At 50.4% G+C, this 25031-nt stretch overlaps 1 protein-coding gene across 2 annotated transcripts in view; it reads left to right on the top strand.

Annotated features, from left to right (window-relative positions):
- Window positions 1-25031, top strand: part of Adamts2 (a disintegrin-like and metallopeptidase (reprolysin type) with thrombospondin type 1 motif, 2) — a 205489-nt gene that overhangs the window by 168910 nt on the left and 11548 nt on the right. For both annotated transcript variants that reach the window (NM_175643.3, XM_011248901.1), the window contains 15 exons: window positions 2223-2379; window positions 4320-4425; window positions 5125-5268; window positions 5628-5760; window positions 6137-6250; window positions 8699-8844; window positions 10711-10886; window positions 13609-13742; window positions 14554-14677; window positions 15592-15672; window positions 16195-16361; window positions 17661-17820; window positions 20809-20941; window positions 21652-21859; window positions 24324-24453. In NM_175643.3, the coding sequence (NP_783574.1) occupies window positions 2223-2379; window positions 4320-4425; window positions 5125-5268; window positions 5628-5760; window positions 6137-6250; window positions 8699-8844; window positions 10711-10886; window positions 13609-13742; window positions 14554-14677; window positions 15592-15672; window positions 16195-16361; window positions 17661-17820; window positions 20809-20941; window positions 21652-21859; window positions 24324-24453 (2113 nt within the window). The remainder of the gene's footprint in view (window positions 1-2222; window positions 2380-4319; window positions 4426-5124; window positions 5269-5627; window positions 5761-6136; window positions 6251-8698; window positions 8845-10710; window positions 10887-13608; window positions 13743-14553; window positions 14678-15591; window positions 15673-16194; window positions 16362-17660; window positions 17821-20808; window positions 20942-21651; window positions 21860-24323; window positions 24454-25031) is intronic.

Here is a 25031-nt window from a genome sequence, read left to right on the forward strand (position 1 = left end):
ATGCCTTGTCACAGACCATCCTTTGGACAGGGCACTCTGGGACCCCCTAGAATGTTCCAGACCTAGTAAGAACAAAGAACACTTCCCCTTGGGTCCTCAGTGCCTGCTTGAGATAGGCCAGACCTTGAAAAGGTTGGGAGAAAATACAGTTGGTTCTCCACACCCACAGCTTGGCTTCTGCCAATTGCACCAACTACAGATGGAGGATAATCAGGAGGAAGCAGGACATCTGTATTGAACATATGCAGGCTTTTATCTTGTTGTTATTCCCTAAACAATCAGTATAGCAACTATGTGCTCCACACTTACACTGCGGTACATGGTATAAGTCATTTAGAGTTTATGTAAAGGATACAGAAAGAGATGTGGGGATGCAGCAAATGCTGTATCCTTTAATAGAAGAGACTTGAGCCTTTACTGATGTCTTCATTGGAGTACTAAAATCACTCCCGCAGCAGACATTAAGGGATGACCATATATGCACCACCTACATCTTGTCACTTGAGAACCCTGAATGCTCTAATTCTTGGGGTGCCTGCATGCATATCAAGGCTTACAAGGGCACAGCACATGGATACTGTTTTCTGAAGTTCTATCTTCCTGGAGTCCTCCTCTGTAGTGCGGCTCCTATCTGGGGCAGTGTTCCCCAAGTCTGTCTCTCTTCCCTGCTCTCTAGAGACCTTTCTTGGGATTCCAAAGCTAGGAAGCAGAACCTAGACCCCTTGAGCTCTGTTCCCATAGCACAAACCCCTTGAGGCTGGGGAACGCTGTAGCAGCCTGCTTTCTTGGAACAGGCAGAGAAGAAAACAAAGCAAGAACAAAAACACAGATCAATATTTCAATAAATTATCCTGCCGTGGCAGTGAAATCACCTTGTCTGCCAAGAGAGTCTCAGGACTGGAGCCCAGCGTCTTGGGGGGAGGAGAGAACCAGCAGGGACCATTCTGCAAAGCAGTGGGGGTGTTCCGTCCACCTGCGGTTTTGGCCCCTGTCTACAAGGTGGGGGGGAGGGGCGGTGTCCACTTTAGGAACTGCCTTTATTCAGAAGTTCTTAGTTGATTGATTTGGGGAGTGGGATGGAGTTTTGTTGTATGTTAAAGCTGTTTTCCTCAATGCTTACTTGTACTATTGGTTTGGGGGGTGCTTGGGAATTGAACCCAGGTGGGTTTTTTTTTGTTTTTTTTTTGTTTTTTTTTTTTTGTTTTTTTTTTTTTTTTTGCTGTGCTGGTCTGACACTGTACCCACCAAGCTTTGTACACTTTACATTTAACATTAGACCCATCCAAGAAGTCAGCTCTGGAAAGTCTGGGCCTTGGAATTTAAATGCCAGCCATGGGTTAGTGTTCAGTGGACACAACCCCTAAAGATACCTGAGTTTTCAACCTCTTCACAGAACCTCTTGCGGGTGGGGGAGGGGTTCTGTCTGCATAGTATTGACCCATTTGTTCTTACCCTGCATCAACCTGGCTCCTGCCCCCAGTCCTATTCCTCTCCAGGTCCCAATGCCTGACTGTATATTTCTGGCTGAACTCTTCAGTCTCTTCCAAGACTTGGCTGGGATTCTTTTCCCAGGCTGATTGAGGCCATGACAATCAGCTAACTGCTATCTTTTACCAGCCAGCCATTGCCCTTGCCTAGAGTGATCATGGTTCTCGCAAAAAGAAGTGTGTTGCTCCGAATTCTTTTGGATGCAAGTGACAGTGACCACCTCAGAATTGCCTGCCTCATAAACAAGGCAAGCCTACGGGCCAGATGTGGTAGCTTGACCTATCCATAGGCTAGACTTATGTTGGTTACTAGACCATTCCTCTGTGTTCAACATACATGCATTCCTTTGTTGTCTCTTCAGTCATTACAGGAAGCAAGTTGTCATGCCTGAGAAGAGCCTGGGTAGCATGGTGAGGGTCAGCTCTCTGCCCAACAGTCTTGGGCAAACAGGGTCCTGCCTCTGACCAAGGAATGGGCTCGGTAGGAGGATGGCTTGCCACCAGGGGTTCGTAGCAAGCAAGGGTGACAAGGAACCTTCTCTTCAATTCAGAAGAATATGGCTGAATGGAAGGCAAATGTCATGGGAGTGACTTAGCAGGGAGCTTCAAGGCCCCTGGACCAGATCCCCAATGGCTTGGTTCTGTCAGCACAACAAACTGTTCGGCTCCTGGATAATCTGCCAGATAGTAATCTGTCTGTCTGTCTGTCTGCCTGTCTCTCTCCATCCACTGCAGTCCATGAGCCTCATTGAGATTGGAAACCCCTCTCAGAGTCTGGAGAATGTCTGCCGATGGGCCTACCTCCAGCAGAAGCCGGACACAGACCACGATGAGTACCACGACCATGCCATCTTTCTCACACGGCAGGATTTTGGGCCCTCGGGCATGCAAGGTTAGTCCTGTGCCTACAGATGCAGGGAGAGAGAACTGGGGCCTGCAGGGAACTCCCAAGAGCTGAAACCTAGTCTAGAAAGTGCCTGGGTTGGTAGCATCTACCTCCTGGCTCCAGGAATCCACTAGAACCTTTATCATTTTCCCAGTTCCCCATCCAATGCCCCTTCCTCCCACCCAAACTCCCAAACCCATGCTGTAGCCATGCTGTAACTGAGGAAGGTCAGGAATGGCAGGATAGACAAGACAGAGCCTGACAGCCTGAAGAAGAGACCTTGTCCAGAGACTGGACCTACAGGGTTAAGTTTCTTCCTCTGGCTGCTAAGGAACAAATTTGAATAAATTCATAAACTACACAAAATCAACAGATATAAAAGAGAAAAAAATAACCAAACCACATGATTGAAGATGCTAACAGACATTTCTTAGTAGCTGATGATGGATTAAAAAATGAGCAAAGACATAATAGTTTCGGGCTGATGAAGTGAGATGGCTCAACTGGTAAAGGGACTTGATGCTGAATCAGAGGTCAAGAGTTCAATTTCCAGGACGCTTGCGACAGAAGGAAATAACTGACTACAAAGCACTGTCTTCTGACCTCACAGTAGCATGTGTATGCCTGCACACATAAACACACACACACACACACACACACAAATAGATGTAATATTATGATTTAAAATATTTAAACTAAGCAATTTAACCTTAAGTAGTGTCCTAGTTAGGGTTCTACTACTGTGAACAGACACCATTACCAAGACAAGTCTTATAAAGGACAACATTTAGTTGGGCTGGCTTATAGGTTCAGAGGTTCAGTCCATCATCATCAAGGTGGGAGCAGGACAGCATCCAGGCAGGCATGGCGCAGGCAGAGCTGAGAGTTCTGCATCTCCATCTGAAGGCTGCTAGTGGAAGACCAACTTCCAGGCAGTTAGGGTGAGGGTCTTATAGCCCACACCCACAGTGACCCACCTACTCCAACTAACAGAGCCATACCTTCTAATAGTGCCACTCCCTGGGCCAGACATTTTAAAACCATGACAGGTAGTGTATATGAAATGCTACAATAAACCATGAAAGAATATCCACTCTTTACTAAAACCTGTGAAGATATCAGAACAGACTTTGCTGGGCCGTAGGGAAATCTTTCAAAATATACAGGGTCAAATAACAGTCCCCCCAGCCACTCTGGAAATTAAGAATTAGATACACAAAATAGGCTGAAGAAACATTACCAGTAGAAATCAGAATGTATTTTTAAGTCCATAGTAAAGATAATGACAACCAGAACTGGTGGAGAGAACCAGAGAGATGGCTCAGCAGGTAAAGACGCCTGCTACTAAGCCTGAAGACCTGAGTTCGATCCCTGGGACCCACATGATGGAAGGAGAGAAGAAACTCCTACAGGTTGTCTTCTGAGCTCCTCACAGGCACTGTGACACATGTGCACATGCAACACACAAATGTAATTTTTAAAAGCCAGTGTATAAAGCTAGTATAGCAGTAAGTTGACACTTATAACTAGAAAGAAGGTTGAAAATAAGCCATAGATACACACATCTCAAGTTGCTTAGCGAAGAGCAACCAACCGAGCCCAACTGGGTAGAAGGGTGGAAATGATAGGAGCCAAAAACCCAGCAAGAAGCAGAGAAGCAGAGTGAGACACAAGGCAGGTGAAAAGAGCGTGGACAGGACACTGTCAGGGTGACAGACAAGTCCAGGCAGAGACCTGCACTAGGAAATGAATGCCAGTTGCAGTGTGGGCCATCACAGGCAACATGGCCACCAAGCTCCATGGTGATGAACAGAGGGCCTAAGGTCAGTACAGGAATCTTCTGCGTCCTACCATTGGGGGAAATTGATTCTGGAGGATTGCTCTGGGGTTGTCTGGGGCCAGGACTCTAGGCCTGGCAGCTGGAGCCACCTTCTGTCTCCTCCCAGGCTATGCTCCCGTCACCGGGATGTGCCACCCTGTCCGCAGCTGTACTCTGAACCATGAAGATGGCTTCTCCTCGGCATTTGTGGTGGCTCACGAGACGGGCCATGTGTAAGTAGCCTGCCTGACCATCCCTGTATGGGAAAACCAGATGCTCTACTAAGTGACCACTTTCCCCTGTGCCTGAGAGGGACAGCCATGTAGGAAAGCCACTTAGACTTGTCCCACCATTCTGGCCTGAGGTGGGCTTTCTACTGAGAGATTAAATCAAAGACAAAAGGCACCTAGGGGCAGAGCCAGTGCTCTGGGCTATCAGAGAACCAAGGTGTCATTATCTCATTCAAGTCTCAGGTCAGGGACGGAGCTTCACTCCATTTTGTAGATGGGTCACCTAAACTCTGAGGGAGGGTAACCCAGGGTCAAAAGGCCAGGACTCTGCCCAAATGTCCATATTCCAGGCACCAGATGAGAGTTTGAATCTTAGGGCCAGATAAGCACTGATGGGTTCTACAGAGCTGATGGAGGTATGCAGAGGAAGAAGGGGTACCTGGATGCTCTGAGCTACAGACAGCCCTGGTCTCAGTGTTCATTCAGAATATTGTGGCCCTCCTTGGAGACATAGTGAGGGGACTGCCCTGTGAATATCTGACAGATTAGCTCTTGCTTCAAGACTCAAAGTTGATCAGATCAGAAAAGCCCAGAGCTGTTTATTACTGTGGTTATTAGAAATGCTTTCCTGGTGTTGAGATGTGGAGATGTGGCAGGTGAGTGCAGTCAGGGTTCAGCCAGGCTGCCTTGCTCCTCACACAGGCTGGGCATGGAGCATGACGGGCAAGGCAACCGCTGCGGTGACGAGGTGCGGCTGGGCAGCATCATGGCCCCCCTGGTACAGGCTGCCTTCCATCGCTTCCACTGGTCCCGCTGCAGCCAGCAGGAGCTCAGCCGCTACCTGCAGTGAGTATCTGCCCTGGGCCCCTGAGGGTCCTTCCTTGGGGTCAGTTCGAAGAAGGCACATTGCCCAGGGTGCCTGAATCCAGCTTGAACTCTCAGACCATGGAGCCTCTGGCCTGACATGCAAGGCATGGGTGAGAGAGCCTGATGCCAGGAGGGGGTCCTGCTTGGGGCGCGGGAGGGTCTAGCACTGACACTGAGCATGCCTAGAAGCTGCCCTTGCCAGGTCTTGAAATCTTAAACTGGTGGATGAGGCACATAAAGACCAGAGTTATGAAGTCTTGACCACCATAGTAACTCCGGAAAGGACCTCAGCTTCCCCCACTGAAGGTTGCTTGTGGCACCCACCTGTCCCCTTACAGTTCCTATGACTGCCTGCGGGATGATCCCTTCGCCCACGACTGGCCAGCATTGCCTCAACTCCCAGGGCTTCACTATTCCATGAACGAGCAGTGTCGCTTTGACTTTGGCCTGGGTTACATGATGTGCACTGCGGTGAGTATCCCCAGGGCCCTGCGGTGATGACCCTTTAAGGAGCCAGCCACTCCTGCCCAGGGCCATAGGGATGACCACTTAATTTCCATACTGGATATTCTACCTCTCAGGTGCCTGTCAAAGCTCCCCCAGGTGGGCGGCCTCCAAAGCTGGAGACTTGGGGACCCAGCAATACCCAGAGATCCTGTCATAGCCACACTGCATGCACACGAGCCTCATGGCCCCAGAATCAGATGGAGCTTGCAGCACCCACCCACACAGGCATGTCCACAGGCCAGTTCAGGTTGTAGGATCAGGGCGAAGGGGTGGCACTCTGTATGGTCAGCCCAGGAGGGAGGGCAGGCTGATAAACTGAGGGTGTGATTTTCTCTTCCAGTTCCGGACCTTCGACCCCTGCAAACAGCTCTGGTGCAGCCACCCAGACAACCCCTACTTTTGCAAGACAAAGAAGGGTCCTCCACTGGATGGTACTATGTGTGCGCCTGGCAAGGTGAGTCAGGAGTAAGGGCTCTTCACCCTTAAGACACACAATCACCAGGGGCAGGCCCTGTAGTATCTGCAGAGGCGATCCAGGGGCCTTCTTAGGAGGCCCCAGCCGCCCTCTCCTTCCTGCTTCCTCACTCATATTTGACATACCCTGCCATGTAGCCCAGGCTGGTCTTGCTATGTAGCTAAGGATAGCCTTGAACTTCCGATCTTCCGGTTTCTACCTCCCTAGTGATAGGATTGTAGGATGTGCCACCATGCTAGGTTTACATGGTCCTAAGGATAGAACCAGTACTTCCAGCATACTGGGCACACTTCCCCAACTTTCATCCCTACTTTCTAATCACTCCACACACTGGGGAGATTGGATCTTCCCACACCCCAGCAGACCAGTCATCTCACGTCCCCTTCCTGCCCATGCCGGGTGGCCTTGGGTCAGTTTGCTATAAAGCCAGCAAGAGGCCTGGTGGCTCCCAGGTACAGCCTGAGATTTAGTCTTGACATGCCCCAGGGCTTCTGGTTTGTCCCTTGTCAAGACCACTGCTTAGCCACCTACCCTCCCCATAAATCAGTAGAAAGATTCCTGTTTGCCCAGTCAAGAGTCCAGGCCCGGTTCTCATTGGTTCAAGTGAAAGAATATGCTGACTCCTTAGCCAATCATTTTTCTAGGGCCCTGGCATATGCAGATGAGCTTAAGCCAGGATCCCTTCCCCTACAGGGTTCAGCCCAGTTTGAAGCTACACAGCCAACAATGGGTGTCCTGTGAGTGAAAGAATTTCTCTTATCCCTTGTGATGAGGACAGTGACTTAAAGATCTCCACATTCCTACACCATCACACAGGGATTAAGGCTTTACCACTTGAATTTGAGGGGACACAAACATTCAGTCCAGTGTCCCTCCTTGCCTGTGAATTCTATATCATCTACCAGCTGACAGGAGCCAACATGTCTGCTTCCCACCTTGTTCAAGTGAGGGAAGCTTTAAAGGGAGAGCTGAGGTAACTATGGCCCAAAAGGAGGTGCCAGAATCACTTAGTCGTGACTGCTGGCCATGTGTCCATTTGCCCAGCCTGACTGCACTGAATAGAGCCCTTGACTGCATGATCAAAACTCCAAAAAGGAGACTCCCAAGAAGGGCAATCCCTGCAGGCTTCATGTCATGTCTCCCTCTACCACAGGGATGCCAGGGATCAAACTCAGGTTATCAGGTTTGGTGACAAGTGCTTTTTCTTACTGAGCCATCCTGCTGGCTTTTGTACTTCGAGATCCAACACAGATTCAAGTACACACAAGCACCCACCCTCACCCCCATACACACATGTACCCACACACATGTAAACACACATTTGGAACACACACATACATGTGCATGTGCATACACACAAAATAAAAAAAATGAATTTTTTTTTTTAGTTTGGATCATCTGTGATAATTATGCTGTTAATTGTGTTTATTTTAAGCGATATTTTTCTTATTCTAAATCAACAACAAACCATTTGTTGGATTATGGTATACCGAATGACTAATTTACTGTTCTAAATTCTGAAATCTTCTTGACATGGACTCCTTAGGGCTTTGAAAACGTCCTCCACTGGGAAGAGTGAGGTGATGGAATTTAGCGGTTTTCCCTGTCCCAGGCTCGTGTTGGAGACATTTTGGCTCATGTTGGAGACATGTTGGCTCATGTTAGAGACATGCCGGCTCATGTTGGAGACATGCCGGCTCATGTTGGAGACATGTTGGCTCATGTTGGAGACATGTTGGCTCATGTTAGAGACATGCCGGCTCATGTTGGAGACATGTTGGCTCATGTTGGAGACATGTTGGCTCATGTTGCTCTTGTGCTTCTCTGCTCCTGTACTCCTAGACTTCCTCTTCCATCCCCCAAAGTTTTCTTGGTCCTGATATATCTCCAGGACCTCTGGCATGTTGCTCTTGCTGCATCTATGCACATGAGGACATTTATCTTGGGACCATGATATGCAGTGGGCACAGGAGGTTCAGGGTAGGCTGGACAAGGCCCTAAAGGGTGGAACACACACCCTTTAGTGCACAGCCCACTCCTCTTGTTGTCACAGGCAAGGTGAGGCCTGTCTCAACTGAGTGTTTTGATCTTTTGGGCCAGTAAGATTTGATACTGCCTCCACATCCCTGTGCCTTCAGAGCAGGCCCGGGGCAACCATAACAGACACTGCCCCAGTGAGGGGGGTGGCCTCTCCAGCAACTCTCATGCCTGCAGTGGGTCAAGGGAATGCCTTCTTACTTTTTCTTTGTAATTACTTTTGTTTTAATTTGGAGGGGTGAGGCATGTGCCACAGAAGCCAGAATACAACACAGGATATCAGTCCTCTCCTTCCACCCTGTGGGTCTCAGGGATCAAACTCAAGTTTATCGAGCACCAAAGGCCTTTACCCAATGAGCCATCTCACCGGCCTGCGTCCCTATCTTTTAGCACTGCTTCAAAGGCCACTGCATCTGGCTGACACCCGATATCCTCAAACGAGACGGCAACTGGGGTGCCTGGACTCCGTTTGGCTCCTGCTCACGCACCTGTGGCACAGGCGTGAAGTTCAGGACCCGCCAGTGTGACAACCCACAGTGAGTTGACTTGACATTGCTGAGGGACCCTGAGCTGGCAGAGAGCGTAAGGCAAACCTCCCAGTCCTAATTTCTCCCCCACTTAGGTTCAGAGGGAGGGCTCCTTCCGTGACTCAGAACCCATAACACCCTAGAAACGTCAACTCCTGCTCACTGCCCTGGGGCCCCTGGTCTACTTTAGACAGTCTTTCTTGGCCTAGGGAATGGAAGAGAGAAGATGGAGCATAGATGAGGAATTGGTGGAGTGGGGTCCACAATGGAGGGTCTCATGGAGCCCAGGATGCCAGGAGCCTTGACCATAGCAAGTGTAGCCAAGTAACTCTTTTCTAGTCAAGTGAGAGACAGGGTTAGGGACTGCCACTGGAGCTTCAGCACCCAAGCTCCCCATCCCCTCCCTTCCTCTCTTCCCAGGCCCTGTGGCTACTCACACACATGTGGGGTCACTTGTCTATCTTGTGTTGGACTGTTTGATGTTTTAAAGATTTTGCTTTACCTGCAAATGTTGACAATCTAGAACGTCACATAAAACAGTAATCTGACTGCCAGCCCCTAAGTGGGCCAGGAGCAGGCTGTCTCAAAAGTCCCTGGACATATCCAGTCTGTCGGATCTCAGGCCACTGAGGCAGCTTCCTATTCTTTGTTCCCCGAGACAGTTGCCCTGTTTCTGTCAAACTAGACACTGTCCACCAGGGAGCCAAAGAGACCAGCAGTCACAGCCAGGGAGAAGGGTCAAGACGTTATCGAGGATGAGGACGGACTACCTGTGTCTGGCCACCCCATCTGTACATGAAAGCCTTTCTCCCCCAGAGCACCCTTCTGCTCGGGGTCCCAGGCTATCCTGCAGAGAGCCTGATGGGAAGGTGGAGCATAGTGACCCCTTGAGCAGCCCTGAAGGATTTTTCTCTTGCTTTGGGAAGAGCGGAGCACCACAGAGAACTAGAGCCACGAAAGGCCCTGGTGGGTTGGAACTGTTCTCTTCGCAGTGAGGAAGTCACAGAAATGTGACTCATGCTCTCTAAGGTGGAGAGACCCGGCCCTATATCAGATGTTTGTTAAGAGATGCATGCGTGTACAATTCCACAACTCCAGGATTACTCTAGGTACTTTCTGCAGCATGATGGTTCAGTTCTGTGTGCCCAGAGCCTTGTCCTAGGGAGACTCAACCAGACCTTGTCATCCTGGGATTTGTGATCCAATGGGGCAGAGAGACTCCTAACATGTAGTCCTAGCTCTGTGCTCATTAACAGTCCTGAGCTTTGAGGCTAGGGTGAAGGTGGCATGCCCAGGGATGTTCTCTCTCTCTCTCTCTCTCTCTCTCTCTCTCTCTCTCTCTCTCTCTCTCTCTCTCTCTCCCTCCCTCCCTCTTCTCTCTCTCTCTCTCTCTCTCTCTCTCTCTCTCTCTCTCTCTCTCTCTCTCTCTCTCTCTCTCTCTCTCTCTGTGTCTGTCTGTCTGTCTGTCTGTCTGTCTGTCTCTGTCTCTTTGTCAGGGTTTCTCTGTGTAGCCCTGACTGTCCTGGAGCTCACTTTGTAGACCAGGCTGGCCTTGAGCTCACAGAGATCTGCCTGCCTCTGCCTCCTAAATGCTGGAATTAAAGTCATGCACCCACTATGCCTGGCTAATGAGACCTTCTCAAAAGCGCACAAGTGGGAAGGAGGGGTTGGTGGCTACTGTCAGCTCCTTCTAGTCTTGATGTCCCAAGGCCTACCTGGCTGGGCACTACCTGTGTCCTAGTAGGGCTGTGTCTCTTTACTCAATAGAAGTTCCCACTCCATATCTGAGACTCAAGGATTTCCCTAAAAATGCCACCCAGGGGCAGGTATTTTTCCAGAGGCCCCAAGAAGGGGAACCTTTGCTTTTTCCTGCAGTCCAGCCAATGGGGGCCGCACCTGCTCGGGCCTGGCCTATGACTTCCAGCTCTGCAACCCCCAGGACTGTCCCAATTCCCTGGCTGACTTCCGGGAGGAGCAGTGTCAGCAGTGGGACCTGTACTTTGAGCACGGTGATGTCCAGCACCACTGGCTGCCTCATGAGCACCGGGATGGTGAGCTTCTGGGGAAATGGGTGGGAGTCAGTTCAGGACACTGGGCGGGGCAGGCAGGGGCATGCACTGTTGTACACCTCTGATCCTGCAGGAGGCAAATCTGTGGTGATGCTTGGACCAGAAGCAGGGCGCAGTGCTGGCTAGTGTGGCTCCAGGGTCCCACTCCTGAGCAAGGGCTCTGGGCTGGGGACAGGGCTTCAGTTCCAAGGGAACCAGAACACCAGATGTGGAATGAATGCTGGGATGGAGGTTCAGAGGGCACAAAGTCCTACAATACCCATGCAGGGAACAAGGCTGGAGTTGCATGGCACCTCAGGTGTTGGGTAGGGGCAGAAGTTGACCCCGTGAGGCAATTAGGTGACTTCTGATAGGTAACTGAGCTGGTTTCTTTTCTGTTGCTGTGATAAAGTACCCCAACAGAAACAACCTAAGGGAGAAAGGGTTGGTTCTAGCTAACAGTTCCAGGCTACAATCTATTATAGCAGGGATTACATTGAGGCCACGGGCACTTGATACATTCAGAGTCACGAGCAGAGAGAAAAAGAATGCATGAATGTGTGCATGCGTTCAGCTCTTTCTCTCTTTGACACAATCCAGAACCCAAACCCAGGGACTGACACTACCTGCTCCCAGCCTGGTTCTTCCCTTCTCAGTGAAGGCAATGAGGACAGTCCCCTACACACATGCCCACACCTACACACATGCCCACAGGATGACCTGGTCTCCACCATCCTGTGCTGAGATCCTCCCAGGAAATTCTAGACTGTGTCCAGTTAGTAGTTAAAACTGACTGTCACAGCAACCGCTCTCACATGAGGACTGTCCATTGCAAGTGGCCGAAACTGTGAACCGAACAGTTGACGCTTTGAATGGCACTTATTTTGTGTCTTATGAAATTGAAGACATTGTAGCCTTAGTGTCCCATCACTATAGGATACCCAGCTCCATGATATTCAAGTTCCTGTATAAAATGTTTGTGTATAACTTAGACAAGTTTTTCCAGATACATTCAGATGACTTATACTACCTAACTCACCAGAGATGCTATGCAAATGGTTGTTGTTTAGTTAGTTTTTTACTGCTGTGATAAAACACCATGATCAAGGTAATTCATAAGAGAGTTTGGCTTGACTTACGGTTTCAGAGTCCATGATGGTGAAACAAAAGAACCCCCTGAGAGTTCTTGATCCATAACCATGAGGGAGGGAGGGAGGGAGGGAGGGAGGGAGGGAGGGAGGGAGGGAGAGAGAGAGAGAGAGACGAGAACAATGGGGATCTCATGAGTTTTTTGAAACCTCAAAGCCCATCCCCAATGACATGCCTTCTCCAACAAGGCCACAGCTCCTAATGCTTCCCAAACAGTTCCACCAGGTGAGGACCAAGCATTCAAACACATGAGCCATTCTCATTCGATCCAGCACCGTTGTTCATCTGTATTAGTTAGAGAGTAATGAACAAGGGTGCATACAAGGTCAGTGCAGAGGCAATTCTTTTTTCAAACATCTCCAGTCTATTATGGGTTGAGCCCTTAGATGGAGGACATGAATACAAGAGACTGGTTCTATTCCATTTGCGTCCCTCTCTCTTCCATTTGTATGTTTTAAACATACAATTTCTATCTCACTCCCCCCAAGCACTGGACAGAGAATGGGAGCTGGGAGTGAGTTTGGGTGCCAGTTGGAGTCACCGGCTTGTGCTGATTCAAGGCTGAGGGACAACAGAGCTGACAGGGCTGGGGGACATGAAACCTGGTGACCCAGTGCATCAATTGCTTCTGATAATTAATCCTGAACAAAGAAAGTGACTTGAGCCCAAATCCAAGAGGGTCTGGCTACATTGGATTGACTCTTACAGCGTCACTCACTGTGCAAAATAATGGGATTCATTGTGACAGTTTAATACATGTCTGTCATCTTTTGATTATGTTGCCCCTCCATTATATTCTTACCACAATAAGCAGATATATTTGAGAGAAGGGAGGGAGAGAGATTCTGCATATGAACAAAAATGTGAGACTTGATTTTCTGAGCCAGGCTTAATTTGTTTAATATGATGAATCTCAAGTTCCCCTCATCTTCCTGAAGACAATGTAATTATCTTCTCTGTGTCTGAATAAAACTCCGTGTGTATACATATCACATTTTAAAATCCACCCCTCTGTCAGTAGACACATACCCAAGATTCCACACTTTGGGTCTTGTGAACAGTGAACAGTTTGAACGTGCAGGCATCTCTGTGGTGTACTGACTTAGAGTCCTTGGGGTGTGTTCCCAGGAGTGGTACAGCACAGCATGCGGGAATCATAGCTTTAGTTTGTGGAGGAGTGTCTACACTGATTTCCACAGTGGCTGCACTCGCTCACACTTCCACCAACAGTGAGGAAAGGTTCTGAGAAAGGCTTTTTAGGTAGAGACCCTCTACAGAGTTGAGGGGCTCCTCCAAGCAGGGCTGTGGGAACAGAAGACGTGGGCCAGGTTCACATCCTGGCTGGACCAATTGGGAAAAATCTCTTCCTAAAGCCAATAGCACCAGAGTCAAAGTCTCAGAAGCCAAAAGGGTAGGAAGGAGGTTGCCATCACCTGTCTCTATCTCTGTGTCCTCCCAGAGCACAGATTCCCAGGGATTAGGGATGGGCCTGGTGAGTTCTAAGAACACTGGGAGTTTTCTCTCTGGGGATCTTTCTAGACAGTTCTAGACTAACACCCTACCATGTTTCTTCCAGCCAAGGAGAGATGCCACCTCTACTGTGAGTCCAAGGAGACAGGGGAGGTGGTGTCTATGAAGCGCATGGTGCACGATGGAACACGCTGCTCCTACAAGGACGCCTTCAGCCTGTGTGTGCGTGGGGACTGCAGGGTGAGTGCCATGAGGCAGCAGACCAAGGCTCAGGGTTGCCACCTTCTGGGATCCTCTCCTGTTCTGTTCAGACTCCACTGCCTAGAGAAGGGTGTTCCCCACAATGGGCTGGGCTTTCCTACATCTATTAACAAGCAACACCATCTTCCACCACAGACATTCTGGTTCCGATGCACAGACTCACGGGTGATGAGTCTTCTAGAATATGGGATCTGGGGTCAGACTAAGCCTTCCATGCTTACAAGGCAAGCCTCAGCATCTTTGGGCTGTTGCAGGGAGTGAGCAGGATGTAAAAACAATGTAAAAACAATGCCCTTTCACTAGGCTCTACCTCTTAAAGATCCCACCACCTAAGAGTTGCTACATTGAGACAAAACAGCCTAAGCTTTGAGTAGAACCCCTCAGGGCTGCCTCTGGGTGTGCTATGTGGGTGCTCTTGAGAGGAACCCCTCAGGGCTGCCTCCAGGTGGGCTATGTGGTTGCTCTTGAGTGGGACCCCTCAGGGCTGCCTCTGGGGTGGGCTATGTGGGTGCTCCTGGAGATAGGCAGCATGGAAGGGCTGAGGACAGAAATACTATGATGAGACAGGCTCTGTGCTCTGCATGAACTGAAGCCCAGAGAGAGCACATGGCCCATGATGGTCATATAGGGTCGGCCTCTCTCTAAAGCCCTTTTTCCCATGTATCAGGAGCAGCTAAGAAGGGATGCACAGATCCCGGCTGTGGTGGGGAACTGGTACTATAGGTCTTGGGAGCTCGTGCATGAACAAGGGTGATCTCTCAAAGGTCCCCTGCCCTCTCTTTCCTTGCAGAAAGTGGGATGTGATGGGGTGATCGGGTCCCGTAAGCAGGAAGACAAGTGTGGCGTGTGTGGAGGCGACAACACCCACTGTAAAGTGGTGAAGGGCACATTCACGAGGTCACCGAGGAAACAAGGTGAGAAGCCCACCTTCTACCTAGGATGGAATGCTGATAGCACCCGTGGGTCCGAGACCCAAGTGTCCCCACCCAAATAGGCCCATGACTATTTGGGACTCTGGGCTATGAGGGTCAAGGGGAAAGAGAACGGGTTGGGGGAATCCTGAGTCTGAGTTCCCGTGGGTGTGAAGGAGAGAAAACAAGATTACAGGTGGACCTTAGAAGCTTTCATCTGAGGTGAGGGGCTGACAGAGGGCAAATCTCTCCGCCCTCCAGGATCCGCAGATGCCTGTTGTTTGACCCCTCCCTCTCCTGCCCACAGAGGGCTGTCATCAGGACTTCCCTGAATCTAGCACATAGGGGACGCCCTCAAGCCACATCAAAAACACAGCAGCCTAGTACTGAGGCTGAGTTTCCATAGGACCCTGCACCCTCTGGGCTGGCCTGCAGCAACTGACCACACCCCTGTGGTCTCAGTCAGCCAGTGTCCAACATGCAGACAGGCCTCTTTAGTTTTCTGGTGTAAAGCTACAGAGCAAACCTATAGTCCCTGGCTAGAAGGCACGGGCCAGAAATGGCCTTGCAGGTCAGGTGCTCAGCTCTGGTCTTGGCAGCCCCACGTATGGGGTTCTAACATGGTTTGCAGATGAAAGGTTCCCTGGGGCCTGCTTGCTAGATGAGGTATCTTAGACTAACTTCCAGCATGGCTGGAACCTGAACATTCAGTGAAAGAGGCAGCAGAGAGGCACCTGGGACTTGGAGGCGAGCAGGAATGCAGGGTAGGGAGTAGCCAGCTTTCCAGTTGACCCCTCTCCTACCCGAAAGCTGAGGCTTTGCTTTAGTGAAGCTGTTTTGGAGAGCAGGCCTCTCCCAGGCATGTGCATTGGAATGGCTTCCTGTCTTCTCATCTGGCTTTCTTCCCACCCGCAAAGATTACATCAAGATGTTTGAGATCCCCGCAGGAGCCAGACACCTGCTCATCCAGGAGGCCGACACCACCAGCCACCATCTGTGTGAGTCACAACACCTGTGAGACCTGTCCTCTGGGATGGGCAGAGTACCCAAGCTCCGAGGCTTGGGCTGTGTGGCCAGGTCCTGAGATCAACCGCCTTGATTGACAGATTTGCCTCAGTCCCAGGCCACCTGTCTCTCCACTCATCACACTTCATGGGTTTTCCTACATGCATCTTCCACGGGGAGATCAGAACCTGAGATCAGAGAGCTCCCTGGCAGCAGCTACCGAGGGCCCTGGGTCCTAGTGAGGCCATGTTGTTCCAGCTTGTAGAAGGATGGAAGTCCACCCTCTCTAAGGGGCACTGGGTTAGGCAGTAGTTAACCTGGTCTTCATAGAGCAACCAAGGGCAGTATATGAATCCCAAAACAAGTCGGGCTACTGGTAACAAGGACAGACCCTCCCCCCCCACCCCACCCCCCGTGCATGGAGGGAGGGAAGCACAGCTATGGCCTCCCTGCCAACTAGTAAGACCAGTAGCCATGTGCTGCAGTGACTGTGTGCTCCCCTTTACCATTCTCAGCTGTCAAGAACCTGGAGACAGGCAAGTTCATCTTAAATGAAGAGAACCACTTGGACCCCAATTCTAGATCCTTCATTGCCATGGGTGTGGAGTGGGAATACAGGAACGAGGACGAGAGGGAGACGCTGCAGACCATAGGCCCACTCCACGGAACCATCACCGTGCTGGTGAGTGCTGCCCACGGCCCCAGTTCTCGGGAGCACAGGTCCCCCTGCGGGTGCACACAGTCCCAGCCCGTGCGTGGGAGACCTGGGACGCTCAAGCTCCACCTGTACGCTTCTGTCTATGCTCTGAGCAGCCTCTTTCCCTGCCATGGTCTCCGTCTCCATGTCAGCCATGAGTGGGCATGGACCCACACGTCAGGGACCTGCTTTCTACACCCCTCTTAGTGACCCTGGGCAAAATCTCCTCTCTAGACATTTCCATTTTGTCTATTTGAATGACGTTCACAGTTATGCCATCAGATGTGTTAATCTCTGCAGATGTGCTGAAATTCTCACACCTGAGAGCTCAAAAACCAGTTACAAGGTTACACTGAACTTTGTGTCCAAGCAAAACTGGATCCCAGGTCCCCTGGGTGTAGAACCAGAGGCTGCTCCTAGTTATGGGAACTCCTGGTGGGGTGGGAAGACCTGGATTTTCAAGTCCCTTCTAAAGTTTTATTTTAATTAATTGCTTAAGTGGTATAGTTTATTTATTAAAACAAACAAGCAAACAGATACATGGATCCAGGCATTGTGTCATGCACCTGTAGTCAGTCCCAGGACTCAGGAGGCAAAGCAAGATTAAAGCAAGTTCCAGGCCAGCCTCATCTACATAGCAAACTCCAGGTCAACCTGGTCTACGGAGCTAGTTCCAGGCCAGCTGGGACAATTTAGTCTCAAAAATGAGAGAGAGGGAGGTCCGGAGGTGTGGATCAGAAGGCGAGAGCACTTAAGTTCTCTATCAGAGGACTAGAATTTGGACCCCAGCACCCACAGCAAAAAGCATACAAATGCCTATAGCTCCTCCTCAAGGGGTTCAACGCCCTCTCTGACCTCTGTGGGCGCTGAATGAGTACATGCATGAAAAAATAAATCAATAATATGTAACTTAATGCTTTTCTGCTGTGACCAGCAGCCTATGCGATCCTAGCTCTCTGTAGATTCTCCTTAGAGGTTAGATCCTCATAAACCCACTCATGTCACACAAAAGTTCATTTGGCTACACCTAAACTACTACCAGGAACCATCACTGCTGTTAGCATCACAGGAGGGTTGCTCCACATCCCACTAGCCAGGGAAAAGGTCCAAATTCCAAATTTCAAGTACCACTGTAAAGCTGAAAAGCCATTCAAGATAACCATCGTAAGTCTGGGGCTGTATATCTCCCCTGGCTGTCAGTCTACCTGATGCCTCTAAATTGGCTATAGAGGGAGGATAAGAAGCTGAGCAGACATACTCATGACCATGTTGGGGTGGGTCCAGGTTATTCCTGAAGGAGACACCAGGATCTCACTGACATACAAATACATGATTCACGAGGACTCCCTCAATGTTGACGACAACAATGTCCTGGAAGATGATGCTGTGCGCCACGAGTGGGCCCTGAAGAAGTGGTCTCCCTGCTCCAAGCCCTGCGGTGGAGGTGAGGAGGGGTCCTCACTGCTGGGGTTCCCAGGATCGATTGGAGGTGGAACAGCCCTGGCTTGAGACTCAGTGTGAGCCTAGGGGAGGTTGGGGCTGGTTGGATGGGCTTCTGAGGGAAGCTTCCTGGGCCAACAGTACCCTCCTGACTGCAGCTCTGGGGCAGGGAGCTTGTCCTTTGCCAAGGATGAGAAATGCCCATCGGAGCAGCACATAAGCAACCTCTACTGGCATGACCAAGGGCTTAGCTGGGAAAGGTCTGGGCATAGTTGGGAAGGTCGGGTGCTTGAGACACCAGGCAAAATATGGCCAGAATGGCCTGTGGGGCATCAGTCACACCAGTGTGGACAGCAGCAGTATATGGGGAGGGAGGCTAGCCTGATGGAAGGCTGAGGTGTGAGCTGTTTGGGCAAGCAATACTAGCAAGACTCCAGCCACACTGGGGACATCTCAGAGGGTTTGGGGGGGGGCGGTAATCCCTAAGTCTATTCAGAAAAAAAGAAAAAAGAAAAAAAAACCCCACAAACCTGATCAATCTAGATTTGGGGCCTGGAATAGGTAGAGGGAAAGCGGTCTCCAGTGGCCTCAGAGAATTCGACAAGGAGCCTGGGAACGTCCTCCTCAGCCATGGCAGTCTTAGCTCTCTGGGATGTGTTGGAAACGCTATTTAATAGCTCTTTTAGTTCTTAGACCTGGCCAGTGCTCCAATAATCAAGACTGAGTTCTATTGATTTATTTAATCAGCTCCTGCACAATTACTGGTGAATTACCTCTAATCTATTTTTCTATACACTAGACTGTTAATTCCCCAGCTGAGCCCCCAAGTACTTGCTGATGGGGTTGGCCAAGTTATTTCTGCTCTACCAATCTGCCCTCAGGGGGCAATTCACTCGACCATGTGCTCCTGATCCATCACATCTACTGGGGACTTCCTCCTGTTTTCTCTCTCCCTCTCTCTCTCTCTCTCTCTCTCTCTCTCTCTCTCTCTCTCTCTCTCTCTCTCTCTCTCTCTCCAGCCCAGCCCAGTAACTCAAGTCCTGCCTACCTCTATTCTCCTCAGTAATTGACTGTAGACACTTTTATTTAACCAATAGCTTTACATACAAATACATGACCCATAGAACTTGGTTTGGGGGAGGAATTGGGGAACAAGGTTTACACAACAAAGGCCTACGTATTCAGAATCCACTCTGAGGGCAGCCAGATCTTGGGGTTCAGATTTTAGCATTTGTATACACAGCACTAGACAAACCCCAACAATTTTGCCTTGTTGATGCTCCATCTCCACACCCCACCTCCATCTGGTCCAGCCCCATTCTCCCGCTGACCCCCCATTCTCCCGCTGACCCCCCATTCTCCCGCTGACCCTTGTGGATCCACTCGAGGTCCAAAACGACCTTTTAAAGGAATGAATGTGCACTGGAGAGATGGCTCAGTGGCTACTGCACTTGCCTGGCAAGCGTGAGCACCAGAGTTTAGATCCCCAGAACATATGTAAAAGCAGGGTGGGCGTGGAAGCCCTCATGCAAGTCTAGCCTTGCAGGGCAAGAGAGCAGGGGATCCCCAGGGCAATCTGAGTATCTATACTAACCACATTGGCAAGCTTTAGATTTGATTGTGAGGCCCTGTATCAATAACTCAAATGGAAGAGAAATCAAGGATGATTGCCGACATCAGCCTCAGGCACTCCACAGAGTGTACACATGCATATATGCACACATACACAAAAAAAAAATAAAATGAAGATATGAACAAGACCCTGCCCCCCTCCTGTATTGTAATTCCTCCAGTAGCTCCTTTTGTGAGACAAAAGCCAAAATTCTTCCTGTGGCCTCTGAGGTCCAGGCAAGCCTCCAGATAGTGTCCAGGCTGTATCAGTCTCGAGAAAAGTATATGTGCTTGTGATGAGCCTTGAGGTGATCAACTTACAGAAAGAAAAACTCCATTTCCACTCATGATTTTAGAGGTTCTGGCCCAGATCATGGCAGGGGCAGACAGACAGCAGAGGAAGCTGCTGGTCTTCCCTGCCTAGCCTAGCAGGTGGCTGGGAAGCAAAGAGAGGGAGGAAAGGGCTGGATTCCCAGTCTCCCCATGACCTAAGGGGCTCTACCTCTTGAAGGCTCCACCCCAAGCTGGCATTGCAGGATAGAGACCAGGCCTTTCCCATCCTTTCCTAATCCACAGCGAGTGATTTTCCCTGAACACGCAGTGCTTCCCTGGGGGATTCTGTACAAGCTTCTCCTCACTGTCCCTCAACCCCTTCCTGTGGGCCAGTGCCTCTCTTCTACGTCCCAGGATGCTTTCAGATGCCCCAACTAGGGAAGGCCGCTTGGCTGTGCTTAGATTCTCTTGTATATACACTAGGTACTATGGAAACTCAGGTTCCATTATTCTCTATCCTGGGATGGGGTAACTTACATTGTAGGTAGTTTAAAAGTACCACCCCCTCTTAACCTCTATCCTCTAGATACCCTAGATATTTCCCAGTAGCACCCACACTGAGAAAGGATGCAGGAGACAGTGGTAAAAAGGAGTCACGCACTCTAGGTGCCCCTGCCTCATTGATGCCAGACCCCAAGATAGAAAATAATGGTTAAGTCATAGAGGGGAGCAGAGCCTTCCCTGTGACTCAGAAGCCATCAAGGAGTCTGCATTCTTGCCCTCTCTGCTGGGTGCAGGGCGGGGTCCTTGCTATATCCTTCCAAGGCTCCCTTCTCACCCTTCACATCATTTTAAGGGCAAGGAGGAATAGGCATGGTGACACAAGCCTGTAATCTTAGCTTGGAGGGCTGAAGCAGGAGGGTTATAAGTTTGGGGTAATACTGGGATAAAGAATGAGTTCAAGGCTAACCTGGATAATATAGGAAACAAACAAACAAACAAAAAGAGAGGAGAATGGGGTAATACTCGGTGGTAGACGCCTTACTTCTCCAAGCCCGCTTGGGGGTCCCACCATCCCATTGAGCTCCTTCAAGCACTCTGTCTTCAGGGTCCCAGTTCACTAAGTATGGCTGCCGCCGGAGGTTGGACAGCAAGATGGTACACCGAGCCTTCTGCAGTGCCCTCGCCAAGCCCAAGGCCATCCGACGAGCCTGCAACCCTCAGGAGTGCTCCCAGCCTGTGTGAGTGCTGGGAGGGGCCACAGCCCAGGGGCACGCCCTGGAGGGAGGGAGGGAGGAAACTGGACTTCCTGGAAGCCCTGGGCCGGGCATCTTGTAGGGTGTTGGGCTCTTTACCCACCATACAGTAGGTTAAAGGTATAGGCCCACTTCTGCCAACTGAACCGAAGCTCCGTGTACATATCAGAAAAGAGAGGAAGTATTGACAACACGTGGGTGGGGAAACAGGCTTGGGCGGCCGGGCTGGCTTCCAATGCTTAATAGATGTTTCTAAGCAGCAGGATTGATCCTCAGACCCTCAGACCTTGGCAGGATGCATATCTTGGCCCAGGTTAGGGAAGATGGTGGGGTAAGGGACATGCAAGGACAGAGGCTCAGGGAGTCTACACTGCTCTTGAGTTTTGCTTAGAGAGGGTTCATTTGCACCATCAGAAGATGAGACTATGGTCATGCCCAGGGCCCTGTGGGGGATAGACAGAAGGCAAACCCTTCAGGCCACCAGCCCCAGCAGAGCCTCTCCAACTCTGACAGGCAGGAGAGTATCCGAGCCTCTGTTTCCCCTTTATGCAAGCCTGAACACATGGCAGATGCTTTTGTGAAGCAAGGAGATTCAGCTGCAGGCAGGAGCGGGCTGACCTCTCTGTTCTCACTGCCCACCTGAGCCACACACAGCCAGACTGGTTCCCTGACCACCTGCCGCTCTGCCCTGGCAGGTGGGTCACCGGTGAATGGGAGCCTTGTACTCAAAGCTGTGGGCGAACTGGCATGCAGGTGCGCTCCGTCCGCTGTATACAACCTCTGCACAACAACACCACCCGCTCCGTGCACACCAAACACTGCAACGATCACCGTCCCGAGAGCCGCCGGGCCTGCAACCGTGAGCTCTGCCCTGGGCGGTGGCGGGCTGGGTCCTGGTCCCAGGTAAGCTGTTCTCTTGGCTCTATGCCCTTGATCCCAAACTGAGCTCGAATAAGACTGCGGTAGATGGAGCATTCCAGTTTTAATACAGGCCCTGCCCTCCAGGCCAAAGCTCAGATTTCAGGGCACTGGTGGGGGCCACAGCATGGAGGTCCAGGGTTTCCATTAGGGACCGAGGTACATGAGGATGGACCTCAGATCCTAGACGGAAGGAAAGCAGATACTTGCCATGCATACATTGCACTGCTGGTTTAAACTATCTAGCAAAGCTAGTGCAGCCTATCCCAAGGACCCATGCAAGCAGGAACTTTCTTACCACCCAGAACCTTCCAGGGGTTAGGTTCCCAGAAACTGCACAAGAACCATTTCTCAAAACAGGCTGTTGCTTAGGAATGTGAAACACTTGAGAATAGCAGGTCTGCTGAGTTGAACACACACACACACACACACACACACACACACACACACACACACACAGAGTGAGGCCGAATGAGGCTACAGTGCCAGGAGTCAGGTAAGAGTGCACTTCTGGTTGCTCGCCAGGGTCATGAAGCCGTGGCAGAGGTAGGGGTAGAGGGTACCAGAGCCTTGCATCTAGAGGGGTTAGAGGAGTGACTGCCAAGGCTCCCAGGGGTGGATGGGAGATGTTGCAGGAGCCCCAGCCCACTACAGGCTCTCCTGGGCCTTCAGCATCCTTCAGCTGGAGAGCTGCAGCAACCATTTTCCATTGCTATAATGAGGTGCTTGAGTGCCTTTTTCAGGGGGAGTTGTAGGCGGCTATGCTTAATATCCTCTCCTGGAAACAGCCTTGCCTTCCTCCATTGTCTAATTATCCTCTCTACTGTGAAGTTGGCACACAAAGTAGAGGGTTTCATTCTAATATCCTCCGATACATGTGCCATTGCATTTCCTTCTAAGTCACATCACTTCCCCACTGCCCTTCCTCTCCTTTTTTCCTTTCCCCAAATAGTATTCCTCAAGAGTGTCAGGACCTTACACACACACATACATACCACACACACACACATGCACCGCATATGCTACACATACACCACACACACATACACCACATACACCATACACACACCCCAAGCCCCCCCCACACCGCACAACTGCATATACCACATACTCCCACACCACACCACACTACACACACAATACACACACACACACATACACACACCCTATACACATACCACACACATCCACATACACCACACCCCCATACATATAGCACATACACACACCAAACACATGCCACACACACATCCTACCACACATACACACCCCCACACACAGTTCCACATATGGGAAGGCATAGAATGTCTTTCTGAGCCCAGCTTATTTGACTTCATATGATCTCTAATTCTATTTCTTAGCAAATGTCATCTTTTGTTTTTCTCCATGTGTCTCTATGACTGAATATCCCATTGTGTAGGGTCTAGGAAGATGGTTCCAGTGTTTAAAACACTTGCTGTGCATGAAGACTGGAGTTTGGATTCCCCAGTATCCATGTAAATGCCTGGCAGGCATAGTAGCCTGCCCAGAGGTCCAGAGCTGACTCAGCAATGGAATGCCAAGAGCAAGCTGGCTAACTAGATTAGCCGTGTCAGCAAAGTCTGACTTCTAATGACAAACCCTCAAATCACCGGAGGGTGGTCCGAAAGACTCTGAATGTTGGCCCCAGATCTCCACATGCACATACAAATTCATGCATGTGCACCACCTGCGCATCATATATGAACCCACACATACACAAACATGCATATACGTACCATCTTTTTCTCTCTCCATGCATCTGTTGATGGTCAGGTAGGCTGGGTCCATTTCCTGTGCCAGCACAGAATAAACACAGATGTGCAGATGCCTCTGTGGTATGTTGACTTTGCATCCTTTGGGTGTATACCCAGGATCAATGGGTCATATCTGCTTTTACTTTTTTGAGGACTCTTCCTAGGGCTTTCTGGCAGTGTAGAGGGTCTCTGGCTACTGTATAAAGAGGCTTCTTTAGTTCATGGGTTTGGATGTTGAAGGCCACAGTGTTAGCGACATCAACTTTACCCTTATGAGTGAGGACCTTATGATATATGGCAGCATGAAGTTGCACATGGAGAATGAGTCCACAGAGGACAGGCAGCCAAGGTCCAAACCGGCAGGAGAAGCCTCCCACTAGGTTTTGATCTCCTCTTCATTACCACCCCACTGGGGCAGAGCTTTCAACACACAGGTCTGGGATGACATACTTAAATCACATCCAAACCGTGGGAAGGAGGGAGGACCCAGAAGTTCCGGGTATCACAGTAGCCCTGAGAGATGGACGTGTGCATTCTAGGCAGCCTCCATGGGACAAAACCCACACTCTGCCCCACACCATGTCCCATGGGTCACCAGTCACATGCCTGAGGAGCACGAGCTGTCTGAGGTCCAGCATGGGAGGTGACCCTGACTGATGGTTCTGTACCTACAGTGTTCGGTAACCTGTGGCAACGGCACCCAGGAACGGCCAGTGCTCTGTCGCACTGCAGATGATAATTTTGGTGTCTGCCGGGAGGAGCGACCGGAGACGGCAAGGATCTGCAGGCTTGCACCCTGTCCCCGTAAGCCCTGTGCCGCCCCTGTATAACCCCAGCATGAAACAGTCTAGGAAAGGGGAGATGGAAGCCTGGTGAAATCAAATGCCGTTCTTCTTCCAAAATGGCTGCGTTTGCCATGGGTGTACTTGAACTTGAGCACTTCCAGCCAGGGCTGAGACTTTCCCTAGAAGGAAATGGGATTGGGGTGGTGGGGGGTGACATATGGGTATCCTTGGACATGCCCTGGTGTGCACAGAGGAGGAGTCTCTGCCCATTCTTGCCTTCATAGCATGCATGATGTTATAGCCTTCAGCTCCAGTGATCCACAGTGAACCACAGCACAGCAGGACAGTGCTAGCCAACATGTTGTGGCTCATACAATAGAGATCCCGGTATAGGAAGGGTGTGCCCATGAGATTAGAGGGTGCTCTGTCTTGAGAACAACAATCAGAGCACTGTGTAGATTCCTGGTCCCGTGTTACATGTGTTTCAACATTTTGGTCCACACAGCAATTCAAGCTAGACGCTATCCCTCACTATTCTCTTCTACAGAGGATAGAGGACAAGAGGTCAAGTGACATTCTTGGTGGGGGTGGTGTCAG

Source organism: Mus musculus, chromosome 11 (assembly GCF_000001635.26).
Source record: "Mus musculus strain C57BL/6J chromosome 11, GRCm38.p6 C57BL/6J".
Lineage (NCBI taxonomy): Eukaryota > Metazoa > Chordata > Mammalia > Rodentia > Muridae > Mus > Mus musculus.